The 18992-nt window shown below is 36.9% G+C and overlaps 2 protein-coding genes across 2 annotated transcripts; both read right to left on the bottom strand.

Annotated features, from left to right (window-relative positions):
* Positions 1-917: 917 nt before the first annotated feature.
* On the bottom strand, positions 918-8633 carry LOC134617148 (retinal homeobox protein Rx2-like). Its single transcript, XM_063462342.1, has 4 exons — positions 8375-8633; positions 7408-7859; positions 4134-4390; positions 918-3249 (listed from the first exon to the last, which is right to left on the bottom strand). The coding sequence occupies exons 2-4, from the start codon at positions 7688-7690 to the stop codon at positions 2809-2811; spliced, it is 981 nt and encodes a 326-aa protein (XP_063318412.1). The 5' UTR covers positions 7691-7859; positions 8375-8633; the 3' UTR covers positions 918-2808.
* Positions 8634-11790: 3157 nt separating this feature from the next.
* Positions 11791-17554, bottom strand: cplx4c (complexin 4c). Its single transcript, XM_063462778.1, has 3 exons — positions 17219-17554; positions 13322-13409; positions 11791-12366 (listed from the first exon to the last, which is right to left on the bottom strand). Exons 1-3 carry the CDS (start codon positions 17383-17385, stop codon positions 12148-12150), a joined length of 474 nt encoding a protein of 157 aa, XP_063318848.1. The 5' UTR covers positions 17386-17554; the 3' UTR covers positions 11791-12147.
* Between the last annotated feature and the right edge of the window lie 1438 nt (positions 17555-18992).

Genomic DNA, 18992 nt, shown 5'->3' with positions numbered 1-18992 from the left:
AGCCTGAGACTTGGAGAAGGTCATGCTTGGCCAAGCAAAATAACACAATAATTTGTGTAATGAATTGTTGTTTCTGAGTGTGTCTTGGACATATACTGGGATTTGCTGCTTTAAGTCTTTCTGACAAAGGTGTGGTGAGAATTGGTTAAGGCTAAATATAGCATAGACAGTTTTCATCTGAATTCATTCTACTGCTTTATTGTGCTTAAGGCATGTAAATGGTATTAGTTTATTTGCACTATAACTGCAAAGCAAAGCAGAGAGAGAATTTTGACTCCTTATACTGAGCCTGAACACCTCTAATAAGAGGCTTTTCTAATATTTGACAATCTCTGATGGCAAATATCCTAAAAATAATGGTTGTGGAGTTCATGGTGTCTATCAGACAAGACATATCAGTGTGGAGCAAGTGTAAGTTTGAGCCCATGCAGGGCGCTGCTGTGTGGACTGCATGTTGTTGGTGTGCTTGCGTGAGATTTCTTCAGAAGGCCCAGGACATTCTTGCCAAAGAGGTTCTTAATCTCAGGAGTTTCCATCCAGATTAAATAAAGGTTTAAAAGGCATTGTTGCAGAGTACTTGGATGCATAATAGCCCTTTATACAATCATTGGTCCCAAAATAAACGGGGCAGTTAAGCCACCTAGGCTACTGGCCACAAGGGCTCAAGCTGTATTGAGCCCTTGTGGCCTTAGTGTCCTGGCAGGCAGGGCCCCTGACACCCCCGGTTGGGCCTGATGGAGTGGAGCTTCATCTGCCTAACAGCCTGGCAAAGTTCCACAGGCCTGCACGAGCACAACAGGCCTCCGTCAGGCCAGCTCTCTCGGTCACATCTTACATGGCCTATTGTACACCAGCACTCATTAACAGTACAAAGTCATGTTGGTGGCTAATGGATGCGTGGAGAGAAAAACAAGGTCCACAATCAACAGTTGTGCTCTGTAACTTTATTCTGGGTCTTGCATTTGGAAAATAAAAGTCACGTTCCTAAAAACATAAAGGGGTTCAAAATATAATTGAAAACAGAAAACAAACATCTTCAAACGTTTGTGTTGTATTAAATCTTCTTTTTCTCTTTGGTTTTATGATCAGGGTGATCACTAAGAGCAGCAAAGCCTGTAAAACTGACTGTTGATGGTGCCATTTCTCAAGGATGGGATATACAGACAATATTTGTGGATACTTCCCTCATAATCTTCTTGAAGTATTAGTATTACCCTTATACATGTATTGCTAACACAGTACTTTTGACATATAGAATTATGTCAAAAGGGTTTGCAAAGAAGCAAATTTATGGGATTTGCTTCTTTGCAAATCCCATAGAAGCAGAAGGAAAATTGAGAGGGAACATTTTTCCAGTACCCTTCAGCATTGACTTAATGCATATATGTCTCTGGGCCAAGTCAGTAAAAGATTGTTTATTTGTGGTCCAACAGTTACATTCAACTCTTCTAATTCCAAGAGATAAGAGAGACTTCCACCACCCATTAATCTTTTATCTCCAAATCCACCTGACCTAAGTGAATATTTAGTCAACATTCAAATAATGAGCAAACAAAATGGATCAACATGAAGATGCAGTCATGATTAAAAAATATATATTCTGTATCAATTAATTAATATTATAATTGTCACATTTTTAGAGCAGGGGCCATTTAAGTCAGAGCTCGAAAAAGAGTTTTCAGGGCCATTTGAGGGCACTTTGTCTATGGCTGAGAATCCAGGGTTAATCGCTTTAAAAGCAGTAATTAGGTGTTAAGAGGTGTGCATGTCTGTTTAGATTAGCCTCCAAGATAGATTACGCTCCATGACTTACGATAACCTCCCCCATCAGAACTCGGTGCTCTTCAAAAGCCCATTAACACTCATATTCCCTATAAAGACTAAACAGAATTGATATTAGTGGAAAACTGGTTTTGAATGCACATTTTCACTTTCTTTGCAGCAACTGAAAGAAAAACATCAAACTAACTAAATTTACAATAAAACAAAGGAGCTCTGGAGCCCTTTAACAGGCAACTAATTGGTCATAGTCACTTCATAGGAGCTGGGAAATCTTATATCGAAATAACATATATCATTAATACCTGTACATAATGCATCCATAAACAGTGACAGTGTGTGTGTTGTAAAATATATTACCACCACAAAACAGTCAGAACACGACTCAGTTATAAAATCTCAAGTATGAATTTTTTATCACGTTGTAGTACAATACAAAAACATTGCTACTTCTGACAACATGACTCTATGTATCATCTCTCATCTCAGTTCATTAGGGATTCACTAAAGGTTTACAAAATGAATGATTACAAAAGTTAAACAAGAGTCTGTTCAAGAACCTGGAAGGGATTTAATTGTATTTGTAGGGTTAAAACAAGGGTCGCTGAAACTTAAATACATTTTAAAGTGATTTTTTTTTTAATGGCTAGATGTTTGTTAGACATAAAATTGATTTAAAAAAAAACTTTCTTTGGTATCATGTCTCCGCGTCACTGGAACACGAGTCAAACGCTTTAAAGGGAGTTTGTAAACATTAACGGAACATGTGGTTACATTGTAACCTCGGTTCTCTGAGTGAGAGACTATATCGCCAGCCTTTAGGCTCGGAGACACATTCCGTTCACATCTGCACAGCTGTTTTATAGTCAAGCTGTGGGGCCTGACTGGGCAAGCCAGAGTGTCTTAAAGAAGTATCCGCACACCCTGACACAGGGGGATCATTTCCCCTACATATGGAATATGTAACAGAGTGGAGAGATAGTCTTGATGTGATAGAGAACCAGCTAAATCAAATCTGTCTGCTTCATATCACATGTGCTGCCAGGTTTTATCCATTGACTGAATGTGCTCTTTGGCCTTCATCCTGAGTGCTGCGATGCTTGAACTCCTGTCATCCTCCGTTGGGTATTTGTCATTGAAGCTGGGAGGACACTGATAAGGAGGTGGCCCCATATGTGGCTGCATACACTGGACCATCGTTGGCGGGGCGTTAAGGAAGCTTTGAGTTGGGTAGGTGGGTTGCAGGCTCTGAGGTGAACCCATGAAACCTGGAATGGTATGCATGGGTGTGGCACTGGAAATAGGTGAGGTCAGCCAGGGATCTAGCGGCATTGGATTGGCTACTGGCCCCACGTTTGGAGCCATCGGTGGACGGTTGAAGGATAGCATGGAGGAATCATGGAGCTTCATGGTTGTGGTGTCCATCTTTTCTTGACGTCTCCACTTTGCCCTTCGATTTTGGAACCACACCTGAACCGAACAAAATGATGTGAAATGGGATGATGCATGGACAAGGAAGCCTTGAATTACATTAGCAAGAACTATAATATTAATAAAATATATCTTGGAGACTATGAAGGCTGCAAATGTATTTTCTAGTAATAACACAAGTTGGTGCAATATTTTTTTCTGTGTCTGTGTGCACAGTATTTGACCTAAAAGTGGACATTTGCTTTCCGGGCAATAGTGAACATAAAGGGCATTAACAGTTAAATGCCATATGATTGGGATTAATATGCTATCAAACATAGTGAAAAAACTAAGTAAATCCTTAAAATGGATTCTGAATAAAATACAATTTTTTTTTTTTACTACCAATAGCTGCACCTTTTGCAAATGACATCATGCCTTTCACTGAATTTTTCCCTTGCAGTAATCCCATAGTAACAGATGCTTCCAGTTAAACCTGTAAGTCCGTGCCTTCTCTAATCTAAACAGAGACTTTAACTTACTTCTGCACGAGCCAGGTAAACAGTTGTAACGCTGATTCTGCTTTCCAAGAAATGGAGTCAGGTGTACCAAAGCCCATTAATCATGCCAAAGAGTTTCAGGCAATATGGTCATCGGATCATTAGCTAAGGAATGATCAGCATAAGGAATCCTCCAAGAAAAAGCATGTTTGTTTAAAGGTGAACAAATAATCTTCCATATCAACACTATCCCACTCAGGTTCCATATTACTTTTTTGATTTTTTCTAACGCTTCATTAAACACAAACGGTTGTTAAATATTCATTTCTTTCATGGATTTTGGATGGAATTGGCAAACACTATCAATCAGTCCCTGTGGTGTTGTTTAGGTTGTGAGAATATCTGGATGACATGTGCTTATATCTTCATATACATTGCCTTTACCTGAACTCGAACCTCAGGCAAGTTGACTTTCATTGCCAGCTCTTCACGGCTGTAGACATCTGGATAGTGAGATTTCTCAAAGGCTCGCTCCAGCTCATGAAGCTGATAGGTGGTGAAAGTGGTGCGGTTTCTTCTGTGTTTCTTTTTAGCGTGCTCTTCATCTTTAGTGGTCTCTGGTGATCCCTCAGCATCATTTGCCTCCTTTTGCAAGTTGCTCATCTCTCCCTCACATTTGTCACCAGAGAAAATGTCAGATTCTAAAAAAACAACAACAAAAGGACACAACCGAGCAGTGAAATTAAGATTTTAAAGTGCTTTGATGTTTCTGCTTAAATTGCACACTACTTAAATGTCCAACATTTGTTATATATTTCCACTTTATGGCAAACAATAATAAATGGTCTAATTGCCCTTTGTTATTTCAGTCATCAGAAACCGAGAAACTTGATATATGTAAGATGTTTCTAATAAGAAGTGAATAGTTTGGGGGGGGAAATGTTTTATGCATTATCCTACCACCAACTAAGAAAGTGAAATCTTTTATTAGCTTCCATGTTAAAACAAATTAATGATTGAAAACTCTTTTCAAAGCCCTTTAAAGGCTTATGAACCTTAGGGTGGGTTATGGCTAGGTCTAAATGACATCATGTCTTTCACTGAATTCCTCCCTGCAGTAATCCCATAGTGACAGATGCTACCAGTTAAACCTGCAAGTCCCTGATAACTGGCTTCTGCACGAGCCAGGTAAACAGTTGTAGTGCCGATTGTGCTTTCTAAGAAATGGATGTAGAGCAAGGGAGTCATGTGAGTGATGTACCAAAGCTCATTAGTCATAGCAAATCGTTCCACGCAATATGGTCATGGATAAAAGTATCTTTGTTCTAAAAGTGCACGCGAGGAGAAAGTGACTGCTTTTATACAAATCAAAGAACAGTCTTCCAAATCTTTCAATGTAGGTTGCTTTCTTTTTTATGTTTAATTTAACAAACCAACTTGCTTTTCTTCTTCTTTTGGCTGCTCCCTTTAGGGATCCTCCACCTCCACCTCACCCTGTCCCTAGCATCCTCTGTTGTCGCAATTTTCACCTACTCCTCCTCTGCATAAATGAATCTTCTCTGTGGTCGTCCTCTTTTCCTCCTGCCTGGGAGCTTCATCCTCAACAACCTTATATATAGTATATCCACTATCACTCCTCTGCACATGTCCAAACCATCTCAGCCTTGCCTCTCTAAAGTCACGTCCAGTCAACACAACCTGAGCTGCCAAACTTTAAAACTTATTTAAAGGAACTCGTGTTTAATGCACATTATAGTAAACCCTACATTAAATATTAGAACACAGTTCTGAGGTACAAGTTTCAAAGCTGGTGCAGAACTACTGTTTGGCTTTGGAATTATATTTTTAACTTGCAGGGATAAAGACTCACGATAAAGATGTGTAATAAAATAGCAGTTGCACAGAAATGTATATTTGACCATGCTTTATTTCATCCTTCATATACAGGATTTTTGTGTGTGTCATCTTTTACAATCCAGAATTCAACCTTTGTCCACAAAATGTGTATGAAATATGTATTGTTGTCCAGCAAACAGTCACACTGAAGCATGGCCACTGTAAATATGGAGGTGTCTATAATCACACACAGCTCTAACTCTAACTCTTTAAAGTGTGCAAGGCAGAAGAAATTTGTCATTTTCCAAAAAATTAAAAACATATAGCAATGTAGCATGACATATCTGTAGCATATAGCATGTAAGCTCATTAAAAGCTCATAGGTTTTTTTAAGCTAATGAGTTGTCATAAAGGAACCCTCAATAAAAGCCAGTAGAACCATACTACATATCAACCGTTTCCTTTGTTGTCATTCAGGTTGCTGCTAATGAAATAAATAGCTCTGTCTCCTGGGAAAGACCAGGGAGACACAAATCCTCTTCAGCCAAGTCACTGTCAGATACAACTGATTAAATCTTTATCTTTGGTCCCGATAAATGACATCAAGCTCTTTTCTGTGCTAAAACCACGATGAACGATGTGCTCTATAACGATAATTATTCTTATTCTTGGAGATTTGAGTCATGTACATCTCTATTTTAAGTTTTAAAACATCCAGTTAAACTTAATTGTTTTTCAATTTTAGCATTGGTTGGTTTGCAATGATGTGTTCTAAAAAGTGTTATACAAGTGAAGAAAATATAATATATTTTGGGGGTTATCCTTTGTTTTATATTAGTCTTTTTGTTTTAGTTGTATTTCTTATTTTTCCTGTCTGTGTAACCTGTTTATTCATACACATAAACTGTGTATTTAATTGTTTTTCTATCTAGTTGTTCTACGGCACTTTGTAAGACTGGTTATGATATATGCAGGACAATTAACTTTATTCTTAAATACTTATTACACTCAATTTTAGTCAATTGACTAAATACGCTGATGTTGTTGGCTTGTTGGCCTCTTATTTCAAACTGGTCCCACCTGCCTTGCCTGTATCGACAGGCACTACTTTCATCCTCAGAAGGTAAAGGAAGAAATATGGCAAACTGAATGGTCTGCTTTCCAGTGAGATGTACCAGTTACTTTACAAGCAAAACATAATAATATGTAATCAGTTTTTGTGTTAGTAGCTACACCTGCAGCTAACAAGTCTGAAGAGAGTAAGATAGCTTTCTTTCTTAAGTGTCGAAGTGAAAGTAAAGTAAAATTATGTAAAAGACACTAAATGTATTTCACATCATTTTGTATAAAAGAGCGTTAGTCAAAACATGTAGATAAAATTAAACCACACCATCTATTCATCTATGTATAACTTGTGCTGATGAAACTCGGTAGTGAGCAGTTTAATTTTGGTGCTTGAAGTTAATTAAACAGTATCCTGGGGACACTTGGGCTAACTTTTGAATTTGATGGAGTAATGCTTATTTTTTGTCCTTAGCATGTACACAAACTTAAATATTACAGTACAGTAAGTTTGTCAGTTACTTTACCACTTGCCAGAACTTATTGCATCTTATTGTTAAATAGCTTTGCATGAGGTGCAAAACTAGTGTATTTAAACAAGTTGTTTCAGAAAAGCAACTTAATTAACATGATGGCTTAAAGCTCCTGAGCACTGATACAGAAATGTGTGTATTATGTTTAAACTAGATGTACAAGATCTTAACAACCTTAGTACAGGTTTAATTCTACTCTTTAGTCGGTTAACAAGAAAATCCCCTCAATGATTTAAACTGAGAGGAAAAAACTTCCTGGTTTTTATGCCTTTTATTAAAAGACTCACCATGGTAGGAAGAATTTTGGGAGCTGTCTCCGAGGTCTGGTAGGTGAGCGTAGTGGTCCGATGGGACCATCTTTTCAGGATCCTGAGGGTTTGCTCCATTTGCTTTCTGGCTTTCATCACTTTCTGCTGAATGGAGTAAAGGGTCCTGGTCTTTAGTGAATCCCAGTATGACATCGATACTGTGAACCCTGCCTCCGGCACTTGACCCAGCACCTTTTGCCATGTCATAGTTGTCTAGGCAACTATCATCCACTATTCCCAGGGTATCCATTGACAAATGCATTCGAACCTTTGGAGACACTGTCTCTTTTTCCTTGTCAGAGAAAAGCAAAAGGCTACCAAGTGAGACGAGGCAGCGCACCTGTTGTTCTGCTTCACACAGAGCAGCAGAGCAGAATTTTGTGGAGTGTGCAGGCCGTTTCCACAAGAGCAAAGCAAATTCACATATCTGTCTGCAAAAGAAATAAAAGGAAAGAAAAAAAAGACAAAAATGTAAAGTTCTGCACTTGAAGGTAATTTAACAGTTTGTTATTAGTCTTGATGGACTTTACGGGATCCCCAGTTTGCTCATCGTGATCCTTTAGTTTAAAATGAGAGCAGGGGTCCCTATTGGGAATATTAGCTTCTGGTAAAAGTTGGAAGAATTATGAATTAATTCAGTAAAAACAATTTTACATAATTAAACAATTTGAGTGAGTAAATTTTCTTCTTCTTTTCTTTTTTTAAATTGAGCTGATTCTCAGTTTACACTGATTCCCATTTCTATTGTAATGGGATTCAAGTTTTTCAAATAGGAAGGCAATCAGCATGGTTAAGAATTTAGCTGGATACATTTTGTGATTGCCTTCAGGGCACAAAAGAGTGACTTTAACTCATCTCATGCCTAAATATAAATCAGCTTTATATAAAGTGTTTATCAACATATTTGACAGAATGCATAGCGAGAAAGTACATAAAGTAATCTTACCTTCGTTCTCCTTCCACAGGCTAGGCTGCGCACATGACGTCTCTGCAGTCCGTAAGTAGACAACTGACTCTAACAATATCTACCGTAGGCATTTGTTACTCCCTGTTAAGTCCTTGAAATCCCCTGCAAACAACTGAGCAAATGACCTACTGCTGAAGTTCTGTGCAGAAAGAACATGTAACATGTCTCCCCCGACAAAACTCCTCCTTAACCACACAAGACACCAAAGCTAGAGGTTGAATGCTAGTAAAATCAAAGAGTTTAAGAGGTTTATTAATTGGAATCCTTCCCCTTTAAGAATGACTGACAGTTGTTTTCTGGTCAAGTAATTGCTCCAAATGTGTCCTGCATTCAGAGCACAGAGGGAGGCCATTGCTAATGAAGGCTCAACAAAACTTTCTTTCAAAAAATCTATTGTCTGAAAGATAATAGCTTGTACTGAGAGTTTTCCCCCCCTACTAATCCCTTCATTATAGACAATATAAGAGAGGAAAGACACAGAGATAGACTTCACTTAAATGGCTGCACACTGTAAAGACGTAAAATAATGTTTCATTCAAGCAAGTGAAAGATTTTAATCCTCACACTTCTCATTTTACCAGGTTTGACAAATTAAAATGAAAGTGGATTTAATCACATTACATTTTTCAAAGTGAAATCAATCTTTATTTATTTATTTAATACACACTGATATATTGGGTTCAAATATACATGTATACTATAATCATTGCAATAACTTTTCACTGTCTAATGATACTTTAAAAAAAAAAAAAAGCCAAAAAGCCAAAGGGATCGCACCCCACTTGACCTAAGTAATTCATGCTTGAGCAGTCAATTTTTCAACATAATCCATTGCACTCCTTTAACTTTTTTTAGCTAAAAGGCTTTCTTCAGTACCATGTTTGCATTTCTCAAATCAACACATAATCGACACATAATCTTGCTGATCTGCTTCTGATAGTACACAGTGGATTTGGATTGGTGGCACTGGGTATTTCATTCTACAGCCTGCAAGATTCACCCGTGCCAGCTGGCACAACCAAAGCCGTAGATGCTACAGTAGGTGTTGCAGAGATCAACCCCATCCTTAATTAGCCTAAAGACTTGACTGGAGATTTCCACTGACCTCACTCCACCTACCTTAAGATATATTTAGGCGTTCTTGGCATGCCAAACAAAATCCAGAACTTTTCTTTCAAAAAATACAAATTGCCTTCAAAGAGGTTCACTGAGATTCTTGCTGTGAATTCTGACGTAAAGTGTTTTTTTAGATAGATAGATCAAGTTTTTGTGAAGTTTTCAATTTTACATGTTTGCATAATTAATAACAGTTAGTGTGACTTTGCATAAGTCCAACAATCTGCTGGGTAGTAAATGTTGATCCTATTTGTTTTTTTGTTTTTTTTATTATTAGCCCTTTGGCACACAATAAAGGAGCAGCAGGGAATAAACCATCTTCTAGGAGTCAGTGAGAAGGTTAAGAATCCGTGGAAACCTAAAGCTAAACAAGTTTAAAGCCATCTGGCCTCACTTGAGCCACCGAGCTACATTGTCAGTCCGATCTATTAGCTGAATGGCTATAGGTTAAGTGGTTTTGGCTGACCACCTTTTCTGGGTTGTCAAAGTTGTTTTCCAATAAAGGAGAGACTGAAAAGCCTATTACTTTTGCCTGTGAATGAATAAAGAAGTTAAAGATGCCCCCCTGGCAGAGATTTGCTGGTAAGTAGGTAGCCACCATATGGTTACTATGAAGGAAGCCAACCCTGTAAGGTGTTGTGCAGCGTCACCTTTCTCTAACTTTCAATATGTAAGGGGGGAAAAAAATAGCAAGTAAAAACCTGTTAAAGTTATGATTTTTCCTAATTCATTAGAATCAGAATTCACCCCTAAACAATGTTAGCTGTGACTCTGACAGGTATTTATTTTGCAAAATCTCACATATTTGCATGTTGAAAGTGAAATGCCTCCACAAAAACAATAATTACCATTTAAAGAAATTGGAATGAATGAAATTATTATTGTAATATTATCTTATACCTGTTGTATAAAGAAACTTTATTTATTTGGTTCCAAATATAAAAGGTCATCTTCGGAAAAGCTTGCTCCAGGCTAACAAACCAGGAAAAGCACCATCGCTGCAGTTAATCCCTGTTACAGTAGGTCATCATGTTGACATGTGATATCTGTGAAGGCATATTTGTAGATACGATTAATTATGGCTCAGTTTTAGTAAACTAAAGCATGTATGTAAAATGTGTGTATGTAAAATCCATGTTTATCTTTTTAAGATACACATGGATTTTAGTCCATACTAAATTGTTTCGTTTGATAACTTAGACTCTTATACTGTTTTTGTCATTTTTGGCAGATATCTACTTATAAATTATAAATCATTTGTAAAGCCTTTTAATGTTTGGACTACTTTAATATCAGATAACATTTATATGACACCCGCTGGATGCTCTCAATAGTAGCCAGGTCATAAGCAAGGGAAACTGATAATCATTTTATCACATTAATATATTAAAGCTGTCCCTCTTTGCTTGTTTCCCCATTATCCTAATTGAGTACAAATTGGTTAAGAGGGCGCAGCGCAGCTATCAAGCGCCTTAGTTTTATCAGATGACAGTTTAAGTCCCTGAGATCCCATTAGGAAGAAAGCAGCTAATGTTTAAAGGCGCTGTGTCAGCTTACAGGGGGAAAGGGGGATGGTGAACAGCAGGGGGATGACAGACATGATGGAAAGGGAGGGTTAAATGCTGGGAGATGTGATCGGCTCATGCTGAAATGTGAAGAAAAGTCTAATCTGTCACATGGTGTTCGGTTGTAAATGTGCACTTTGTGCTTATTATTAAAAGTCTGTACAAAATGTGATCTTTTTAAATCCAAAGACTTGAAACTGAAACCAGTCACTGCCCAAATGAAATGATTTAATAACATGTTGCCCAGAAATTTCAAATATCTCTTAAGGATACCTCCGATGTCTATAGAGGTGTTAAAAACTACATTTTAATGTAGCAACAAAAAAATATAATGGGATGATTGTCAATTAATAGAAGAGATAACAAGGTATATGGGTCCTAGATTAATCCTATGGCCCATAATCCTAGATTATACTCTGTGACCTGAAATGTCTTCTGTAGATAAAAGCAAATCCAAATTCCTGTCAAATAAAGTTACAAATATGCAGTAAATCTCATCCGAGATAAATGTATTTACGAAAATGATGCAGATAGCCGTTAGTTAAAAGTAAACAATATTTTGGGCGTTCGGGTACTTTATCTTTTAATCTTTTAGTTTGTCATAATAACCAGAGTTTCTCTCTCCTCCACTCATCCAGATTAGGAACTTAATGCTTTAACCTTAATGGGAATTTAACCTTTTTAAAGACAGTTTTTGAATGAATATCACAAACATAAGAACCCTTATATCTTTATTGAATCTTTTACAGAGACAGATGAAGAGACAGACAAATTAAATATAATACAAATGACCGTACTGAGTGTCATACTGGGTATATAAGTAGCAAAACCGGTGTGAAGTGAAGATGGCTGGATGGATCATTTCATGAAGCAGCTGTATGTAGAGAAGCGCTCCATAAACAAAGCACTTTAACCTGTAGTCTGAGTATGAAGACTGAAAAATAAAAGCAATTATCTGTGAAATAGACACTTAATTTCAAATTTCGCAGTTCAGATGAAAAGTAATGTGTGAAGGCCTGGGTATGATGTGAGCACTGTATATTTTATACTTTGAGATTTAGACAGTAGTTGTCACATGAGGGTACATTTCTCCTCTGCGTTCTGCTTCATCTCCGTCATTGTTGCCTGGGCCTTGGTTTTCAGTGTGTCCACGTCCAAGTTTTGAAGTCTATTGAGGAAAGAGTCATTGGCCTCCTCTTCCTCCTCATCCTCATCCACCATTTTTGCAAGCTCTTCTGGCACATCAATGTCATCCCCAGCCATCTCCACTAATGCCGTGTCTTGAGTGCTCTGTGACAAAAGTCACAAAATTGTAATGCAGTAAGTTCAGAATGATGTTAAAACCCAAAGATTTAATAAGTTACCATGGAAACGCACTTTAGAGCTGTTTGAGAGACTGAATGATTATGGCTGGGCAGAAATGCATCATATTAATGAATCAGGTGTTACTAGTAACATCCACAAAAGTTTATGAGTCTCAGTCAGCTTTGCTAGTAACCCCAAAACAAGTCTTTTTCCTAGTATTAATAGCAAATACATGCAATTAATTGCATGCTTTTTCTAATATATGTCAAAACGTTTGTTGGATGTTCTACAAAGGATAACTTACTTTACAGTACTTACACAATAAATAAGTAAAATACGCATTTTATTTTGAATATAAGTATAATTAACTGTGTTAAAAAGTATCCTTTCCTCAAATCCCTGTTGAAAAAATTGTGTTCACCTTCATGTGGAAACATTATTTACTTAAATCTGATGAAAATATGAAATGTTTTACAATAACTATACAAATGCACTGGTATTGTTCAATAGCAACTGCATTAATGTGTAAAATAATGTATTTTTACCATTTAAAGAAAGTAATTATGTAAGTAAAGTAATTTTAAAAGGGTTGTGCCAGAAATCATGCAGTACTAGTCATAGAGTAAACTTACCTGGGTTAAAATTAAGTTGATACAAGTCGAGTAAACATATTTATATAGAACATTTAAGCACAATAGTACAGACATTAAACTGCTGCACATACATAAAATGATCAGAGAAGTAATACAAATGATTTAATGAAACTCAAAAACAGTAATACAGTGATGAAAATAATAAATATAATTAATAAATCAAAATAGTAAATAATAATAAAAGTAAAATAACATTGGTAAATGAGATACCCTTGGAAAAATGGCACAATAAACTGATATATGTAAAGGTTAATGCAACTGAACATATAGTAACTAGAGTATCTTACATCTGGAAGTCGATATTTATCTCTTAAAGCCACTCGGAGATTTGCCCTCTCAGCCTTCTTTGTTGCAAAGTCCTTGTCACGCTGAATCCTGCAAAATGCACACACTTTATGTAAGCCAGTAAATGGAACAAGTTACAAGGCCAACCGTGCTACATAGTGAGTGTGAGTCAAAGGAAAAAGAAACTGTAAATCAATCACTGGAATGTAATGTGTTTATTTTTACCATACATTTAATGTATGATCATATGATTTTATTTATTTATTTATTTTAATCTGGATGTGACTCATATTTTCCAAGATGCTCAGAATCCCTAAAATATATCTAATATAAGTAAATATTTCCTTTCATGTCATTATGTTATCACACGTATCATACAGCAGAAGAAGACATGCCAGGACTGCCAGCTGCGTCAATTAGACTGTCGTATGAAACATTATCTTGTTAAGCTGATCAGCAAATCTCACTGCACGGCTCTTGTTTTCCTGCCTTCATCTATTGTGTTTGACCTTGTGTGGATCTGTGAGGATTAAGTACTTGTCTGACTGTCTGTTTGTCCACAAACTCTTCCTACGTGATCAGAAGTTGAGGGACCAGACTTGGAGTAGAGGTACATCTCAGGCCCCCTGAAATCATTTGCCAAGCTACCACTTATCAACAGGCTAATGGGACCCATTTTTAGCATGCATGGACATATGATGCAACATATCATTGTCATTTAATGACAGTAACATCTAATTTATGTACAAAAAAACAATATATTTAATATATTATAATGACATATCGTCGCCTGGCAACCACCACTTGTCCAACATTTATGCAGCAGAACAGGACCAGAGAATTACAGGAGAGCCACAATAATAGGCTAATGTTTATACAATAGATATTGGAGTGAGCTGATGCTCATCATATGCTGCAATTCAATTTTATTTATACAGCGCCAAATCACAACAACAGCCTCGAGGCGGTTTATATTGTAAGGTAAATGCTACAATAATACATACAGAGAATAACCCAACAATCATATGACCCTCTATCAGTTAGTCCCTTGTCCACCATTGTGTTTATAAAAAACTAATTTAAAAACTGTTGATTTTTTTCTTTTTGTCTCTATGTGTTCATAAAAGTCGCCACTTAGTCCAATCCAAGTCCAAATACCAGAGGAGTATAAAATCAGACACCTAGCCATGCAGTCTGCCATTACAAACACTTGCGAGAAAATGAGTCATTTTAAAGAGCTTAATAGGAACCTAATAGGGAGCCTGCTCTGTTATTAAAATCATCGCACAAACTGCAGCAGGCGTTTCATGGCATGGGTCTTCATGGGTGGGCGGCTCCTGTAGGTGGCCCAGTATTTGCTCTATGGTGGTTACTGTGAGTGTTTAATTAATGTTACACTCAAGAATTTGTGAAACTTGCAGTATACAAAACTTTATTATGTTGTTATTGGTTTGCATTGGTGTAATATATTCATTAAAAATTCAATACGCACTGAACCAGGCACACAAGGTATTGTTAATAAATATTGACAAACACAAGGGTTTGTCAATATTTATTTTTAATAAAAATAACAATAAGGCTGTGTACCTAGTAAAAACAATTTGCTGATGCGCATCACTGTACTGTAAGGTTTAGCTTAGGGGGTATAGAGGAGAACTTTTACTTATGTACCTCCTGATTTCAGATTAACCTCCTTGAAAACACTGAACTACCATAATTTGTGCTATTAGCCCACTTCTGTAACTGTATCTGCAGTAATGTCAGACCTGACCCTGCTTAATAAGATTAGCTACATCGAGAGCTAGCGGTTGGCACAAATCCGGGGTTACTTGATGTTTTGGCCAGGGCTGCACTCCTTCACCTCATTCACTCCCATTGCTGTGCCATTTATACACAAAGGCGATATTAGCATTTAGCTACTTAAATGCAGTTCATCCTCAAATAGAATCACGGTAACTCGAAAAAGTAAATTTTTAGCTTATCCTGAATAGCTTAGTTAGGTAATTTGTTTTTGTTTGTTTTATTTTTACTAATTCTAAATAAATTAAAGATGCAGACCAATTTTTTAAATCACTTCTACTAACATTATTATTCAGTCTTGTCCATCAACTTCCTGTTGTAGAATATAGCTTGAATAATCTTTAAAGAAAAAAATGTAAAACAAGGTTGTTGTTTTTTTAAACTGGTGAACTTCAAAAAATTCATAAACATTTAAATAAAGACAAAAATCTATAATAAAAAAATATCACCAATTAAATGAAATTAGTATTGGTGAACTTACCCTAATTAAATGAACTACTATTCCTTTTCCCGTTAAACATCATTTGCCACTTAAAAATAATTAAATAAACAAACATTTAAAAATTAACAATAATAAAAAGAAAATCACAAAAATGTCTTTTTTTTCTTGCTGAACTTACCTTTATTAAATTAACAGTAACCTGCATTTTTGACCACCATACTTGCCTGAACTGGATTAAGACTAAACTGCCATTTGCCACTTGAATAAGTAAATAATAAATCAAACATTACTGTAATCTGTTATATAGTCTGCCCTAAGACCTTCTTTTTTCACTTAGTTGAAATTAGCTTACACTGTAGCATCCCTTCAGATTTTAAGGTGATTAAATAATTATTGTTTTAAAACGCACTGGCTTAGCAGACATGTTTAATGGTGGCTTCCTGAAACCGAACCGTGCCGAGTTATTACACACAGAGCTTAATCTCCTTCACTGGCTAATTTGAGCCTCAAGGGAATAAACCGTACCTAAAGCTAAACTATAAGCCTGTCTCACATCCGCTGATGTCACATATGTAGTCATACAAGTAAGACTGCATAATACACACCCACACACTATAGAAAACAATACAGTTTGAGAATGTTGACTGACAGTATTTTCTCATAATGGCAGAAGCTGACTCCAAAATGAGTCTTAAGATCATGCAGCTCATAATAAAGGGCAAAGTAGCCCTAAAGTCTGGCTTATGCCCAGTGCATGCGAAGAGAGCAGGGATTATTACATTTAAGTGGAAGTTAGCTTGTCTAATGCTCTGCCCATAAGGTAGGCATCACCAAAAAGTAACAAGTTTTGCAGATTTGTGTGAATATGATGGAAACTAGTACAAAGAAAATTAAGTGGCTGTTTGTACTTAGAAATACATTGGACTTTACATGCTAAATGCAAATTCGGTAACCTACAGTGATTCTTGTATTGGTATTTTTTGCATATGAAAACTTCAGACCACCTCCCACCAATGCTAACTTGTCCCACACTGTCCCACACAAACACAGTGTTTTGCTCCGCATTTAGTTTTTTGGGATCTGGTCAGCGTACAAGTGTCTGAAATGTAGAATACAGCTTTTATTGACAGGGAATGAAAACGAACCTCTTTCTTTCTAAATGTTGCTACTATGGTCCACAATGTAATAGTAATTCATGAGTGGGTTTTGAGATTAAGAGAGGCACTTTTTATCAGTGCTGTATGCTTTTATCTGCAGCTCTGGAACAAACATGACGCGATAGCCTGGTATTATTAATCCTGGAGATGAGTAATACGGCTCGCGCTTAACATGAGTTGTATCTTTCCCTTTTTTAAAAAATTACACACTGTTAAACATTTAAACATTTACATAAATTTTAATCCCAGCTGGCATTAGATGAGCGGTGGGGTATGCTCTGGACAAACCGCCAGTCCAAGCACACAATAACACACAAGTATTCACACTTACATCAAACTTAGATTGTCATTTAAAAATGTTAACCACTAGTTTGTGTCTTCAGTGCAAAAAAACATATTGTTGAATAGTTGTAAACATGCTATCCAGTTTAGCTGTTGTTAACATTATTTTAAGGCACTGTTTTTCACTGTTTCATCCAATGCTGCAAAGGTTTACTCACTTTTCTTCCACCATCTGCTTCTGGTACTCTTCAAACTCCTCTCTGGACATGCCTTTGGACTCCGCTGTTTCCTTTCCTTCTGCTCCTGCTTTACCGTTACCTTCACCACCTCCTCCGGTAAAACTCTTCAACTTGTCACCCAACATTTGATTCATGAGGAATGCCATATTTCAGCTGTAATCTTTTTCAGTCCTGCAGGGAAAGCGTAAAGCTAAGGGCCGGTGGAGAGGAGAAGGGTAACGTTAAAATTAATTTTTGTATGTTTAAAACAAGATACTGTTTACAAGAGCTGTATACAAACTTCCCTAGATGTGTGTCAAGATGATTAGACCGTGTCAATAACTTGTAGCTGGAGTAAAACCGATAAAGAGCTTACCTCATAACTGCCAGCCTGCAGACAATGGAGAGTGTTTATCTTGTCAACAAGATGGAGCAGGATAGACCCTCTGGGTGTAGTTCACTATTATCTACCTGCCAAACCAGCACTAATCACTGCAATGGAACTAGTGTGATAGAATAATAAAAACTAACTGTAGGTAAAACATAAATAACTTCCATAATGCATACGTACGCACGTACATTTCATATAAACAGTGGTTACCACAGTGGATGTTAAATTCAGCAGTGCTACAGCAGATACAGCTATTCATCATGAATGATACTGAACTTATTTGAGTTTGAGGTTAAAACACTGAAAACTCTTTTGCACAGCTCTTTGTTACTATATTATTATTTATAACTGTTATTTAATTGACATTAGGGTTAGCATGAGCTATACACTTGGAAAATACTATTCTTTTCCTATTGAGCTTCACAGTATAGACTGTTTTTAAAGGTGGACTCTACAGTCACAGAGCTGTCTTGATTTCCTTTAAGTAGAAATAAAAATGGTTCATATTTTAAAGCAAGATTTTCTTGTCACTGACATTTATATAAAAATGGTTTAGCTCACTGGGTTTAACAGGCAACCCATAAGCTCCAGGGCTGATGCACAGTCCTGGGTTTGAAGCTTTCCTGAGGCCATTTACTGCGTGTCTTGTCCTGTCCACTGTCCCCAGCTTTCCTGTCTTCCTCTCTTTCCAAATCATATGACATAAGAAGAGAATGTCTGTATCAGTTTTTGTATCTTTCACACATTAAGTGCAGTTTGCATTGGTTAAAAATGATTTTGCAGGTTATCTGCATGTTAAGACAGGAATTAAAGAGGTGAATGATACTTCAAAGGTGTCCTGAAGCGTTCCTGTCTGCCATGACTGCCATATATTGTCCTAGTTAGAGCTAAAAAGTATTTTAGTGATGTTGTGGACATCACACTTTCATAACATAAACATTCTGTAACACCCAGAACTGAAAAACTGCACAGAAACTTTCTCTTGGGTTTACAGACACTTTAAAATATTCAGTGAGCGGCAGTTCTCTGTGTAAAAATGCCTTGTTGATGTCAGAGACCAGAGAGTGGGCAGACACTTCAAACTGATACAAAGCACAGCAACTAACTCATTGCAGCCAAAGTATTACAACCATAGCAGCAGAGGACAACACCGAGTTCCACTCCTGTTAGCTTGGAACAGGAAACTGAGGCTACAGTTAGTATAGACAGACCAAAATTGAAGAAGATTGGAAAAATGACGGTGATGATGAAAGCATGGATCCATGGAACCATTTCGCCTTCAAGCAGCTATTAAGGCTGTTGGTGGTGGTGTTTTTTTTAATGGTGAGGGATACTTTGGATCCCAACTGATTGTTCAAATAAACCAGCCTCTTGAGTATTGTT

Source organism: Pelmatolapia mariae, linkage group LG18 (genome assembly GCF_036321145.2).
Source record: "Pelmatolapia mariae isolate MD_Pm_ZW linkage group LG18, Pm_UMD_F_2, whole genome shotgun sequence".
In the NCBI taxonomy this organism is placed as follows: Eukaryota; Metazoa; Chordata; class Actinopteri; order Cichliformes; family Cichlidae; genus Pelmatolapia; species Pelmatolapia mariae.
This window is presented reverse-complemented; position numbering and strand designations above follow the sequence as displayed.

Bases quoted from the DNA above. Each gene is read 5' to 3' on its own strand.
- LOC134617148 (XM_063462342.1), bottom strand. From the start codon at position 7,690: ATGCATTTGTCAATGGATACCCTGGGAATAGTGGATGATAGTTGCCTA. The intron at 4,391-7,407 runs GTGAGTCTTTTA...TTGTTTTTTTAG, and splicing joins CCAAAATTCTTCCTACCATG to AATCTGACATTTTCTCTGGT. The intron at 3,250-4,133 runs GTAAAGGCAATG...TGTTCGGTTCAG, and splicing joins TGCCTGAGGTTCGAGTTCAG to GTGTGGTTCCAAAATCGAAG.
- cplx4c (XM_063462778.1), bottom strand. From the start codon at position 17,385: ATGGCATTCCTCATGAATCAAATGTTGGGTGACAAGTTGAAGAGTTTT. The intron at 13,410-17,218 runs GTGAGTAAACCT...TGCATTTTGCAG, and splicing joins AAGCAGATGGTGGAAGAAAA to GATTCAGCGTGACAAGGACT. The intron at 12,367-13,321 runs GTAAGATACTCT...CTTTTGTCACAG, and splicing joins ATAAATATCGACTTCCAGAT to AGCACTCAAGACACGGCATT.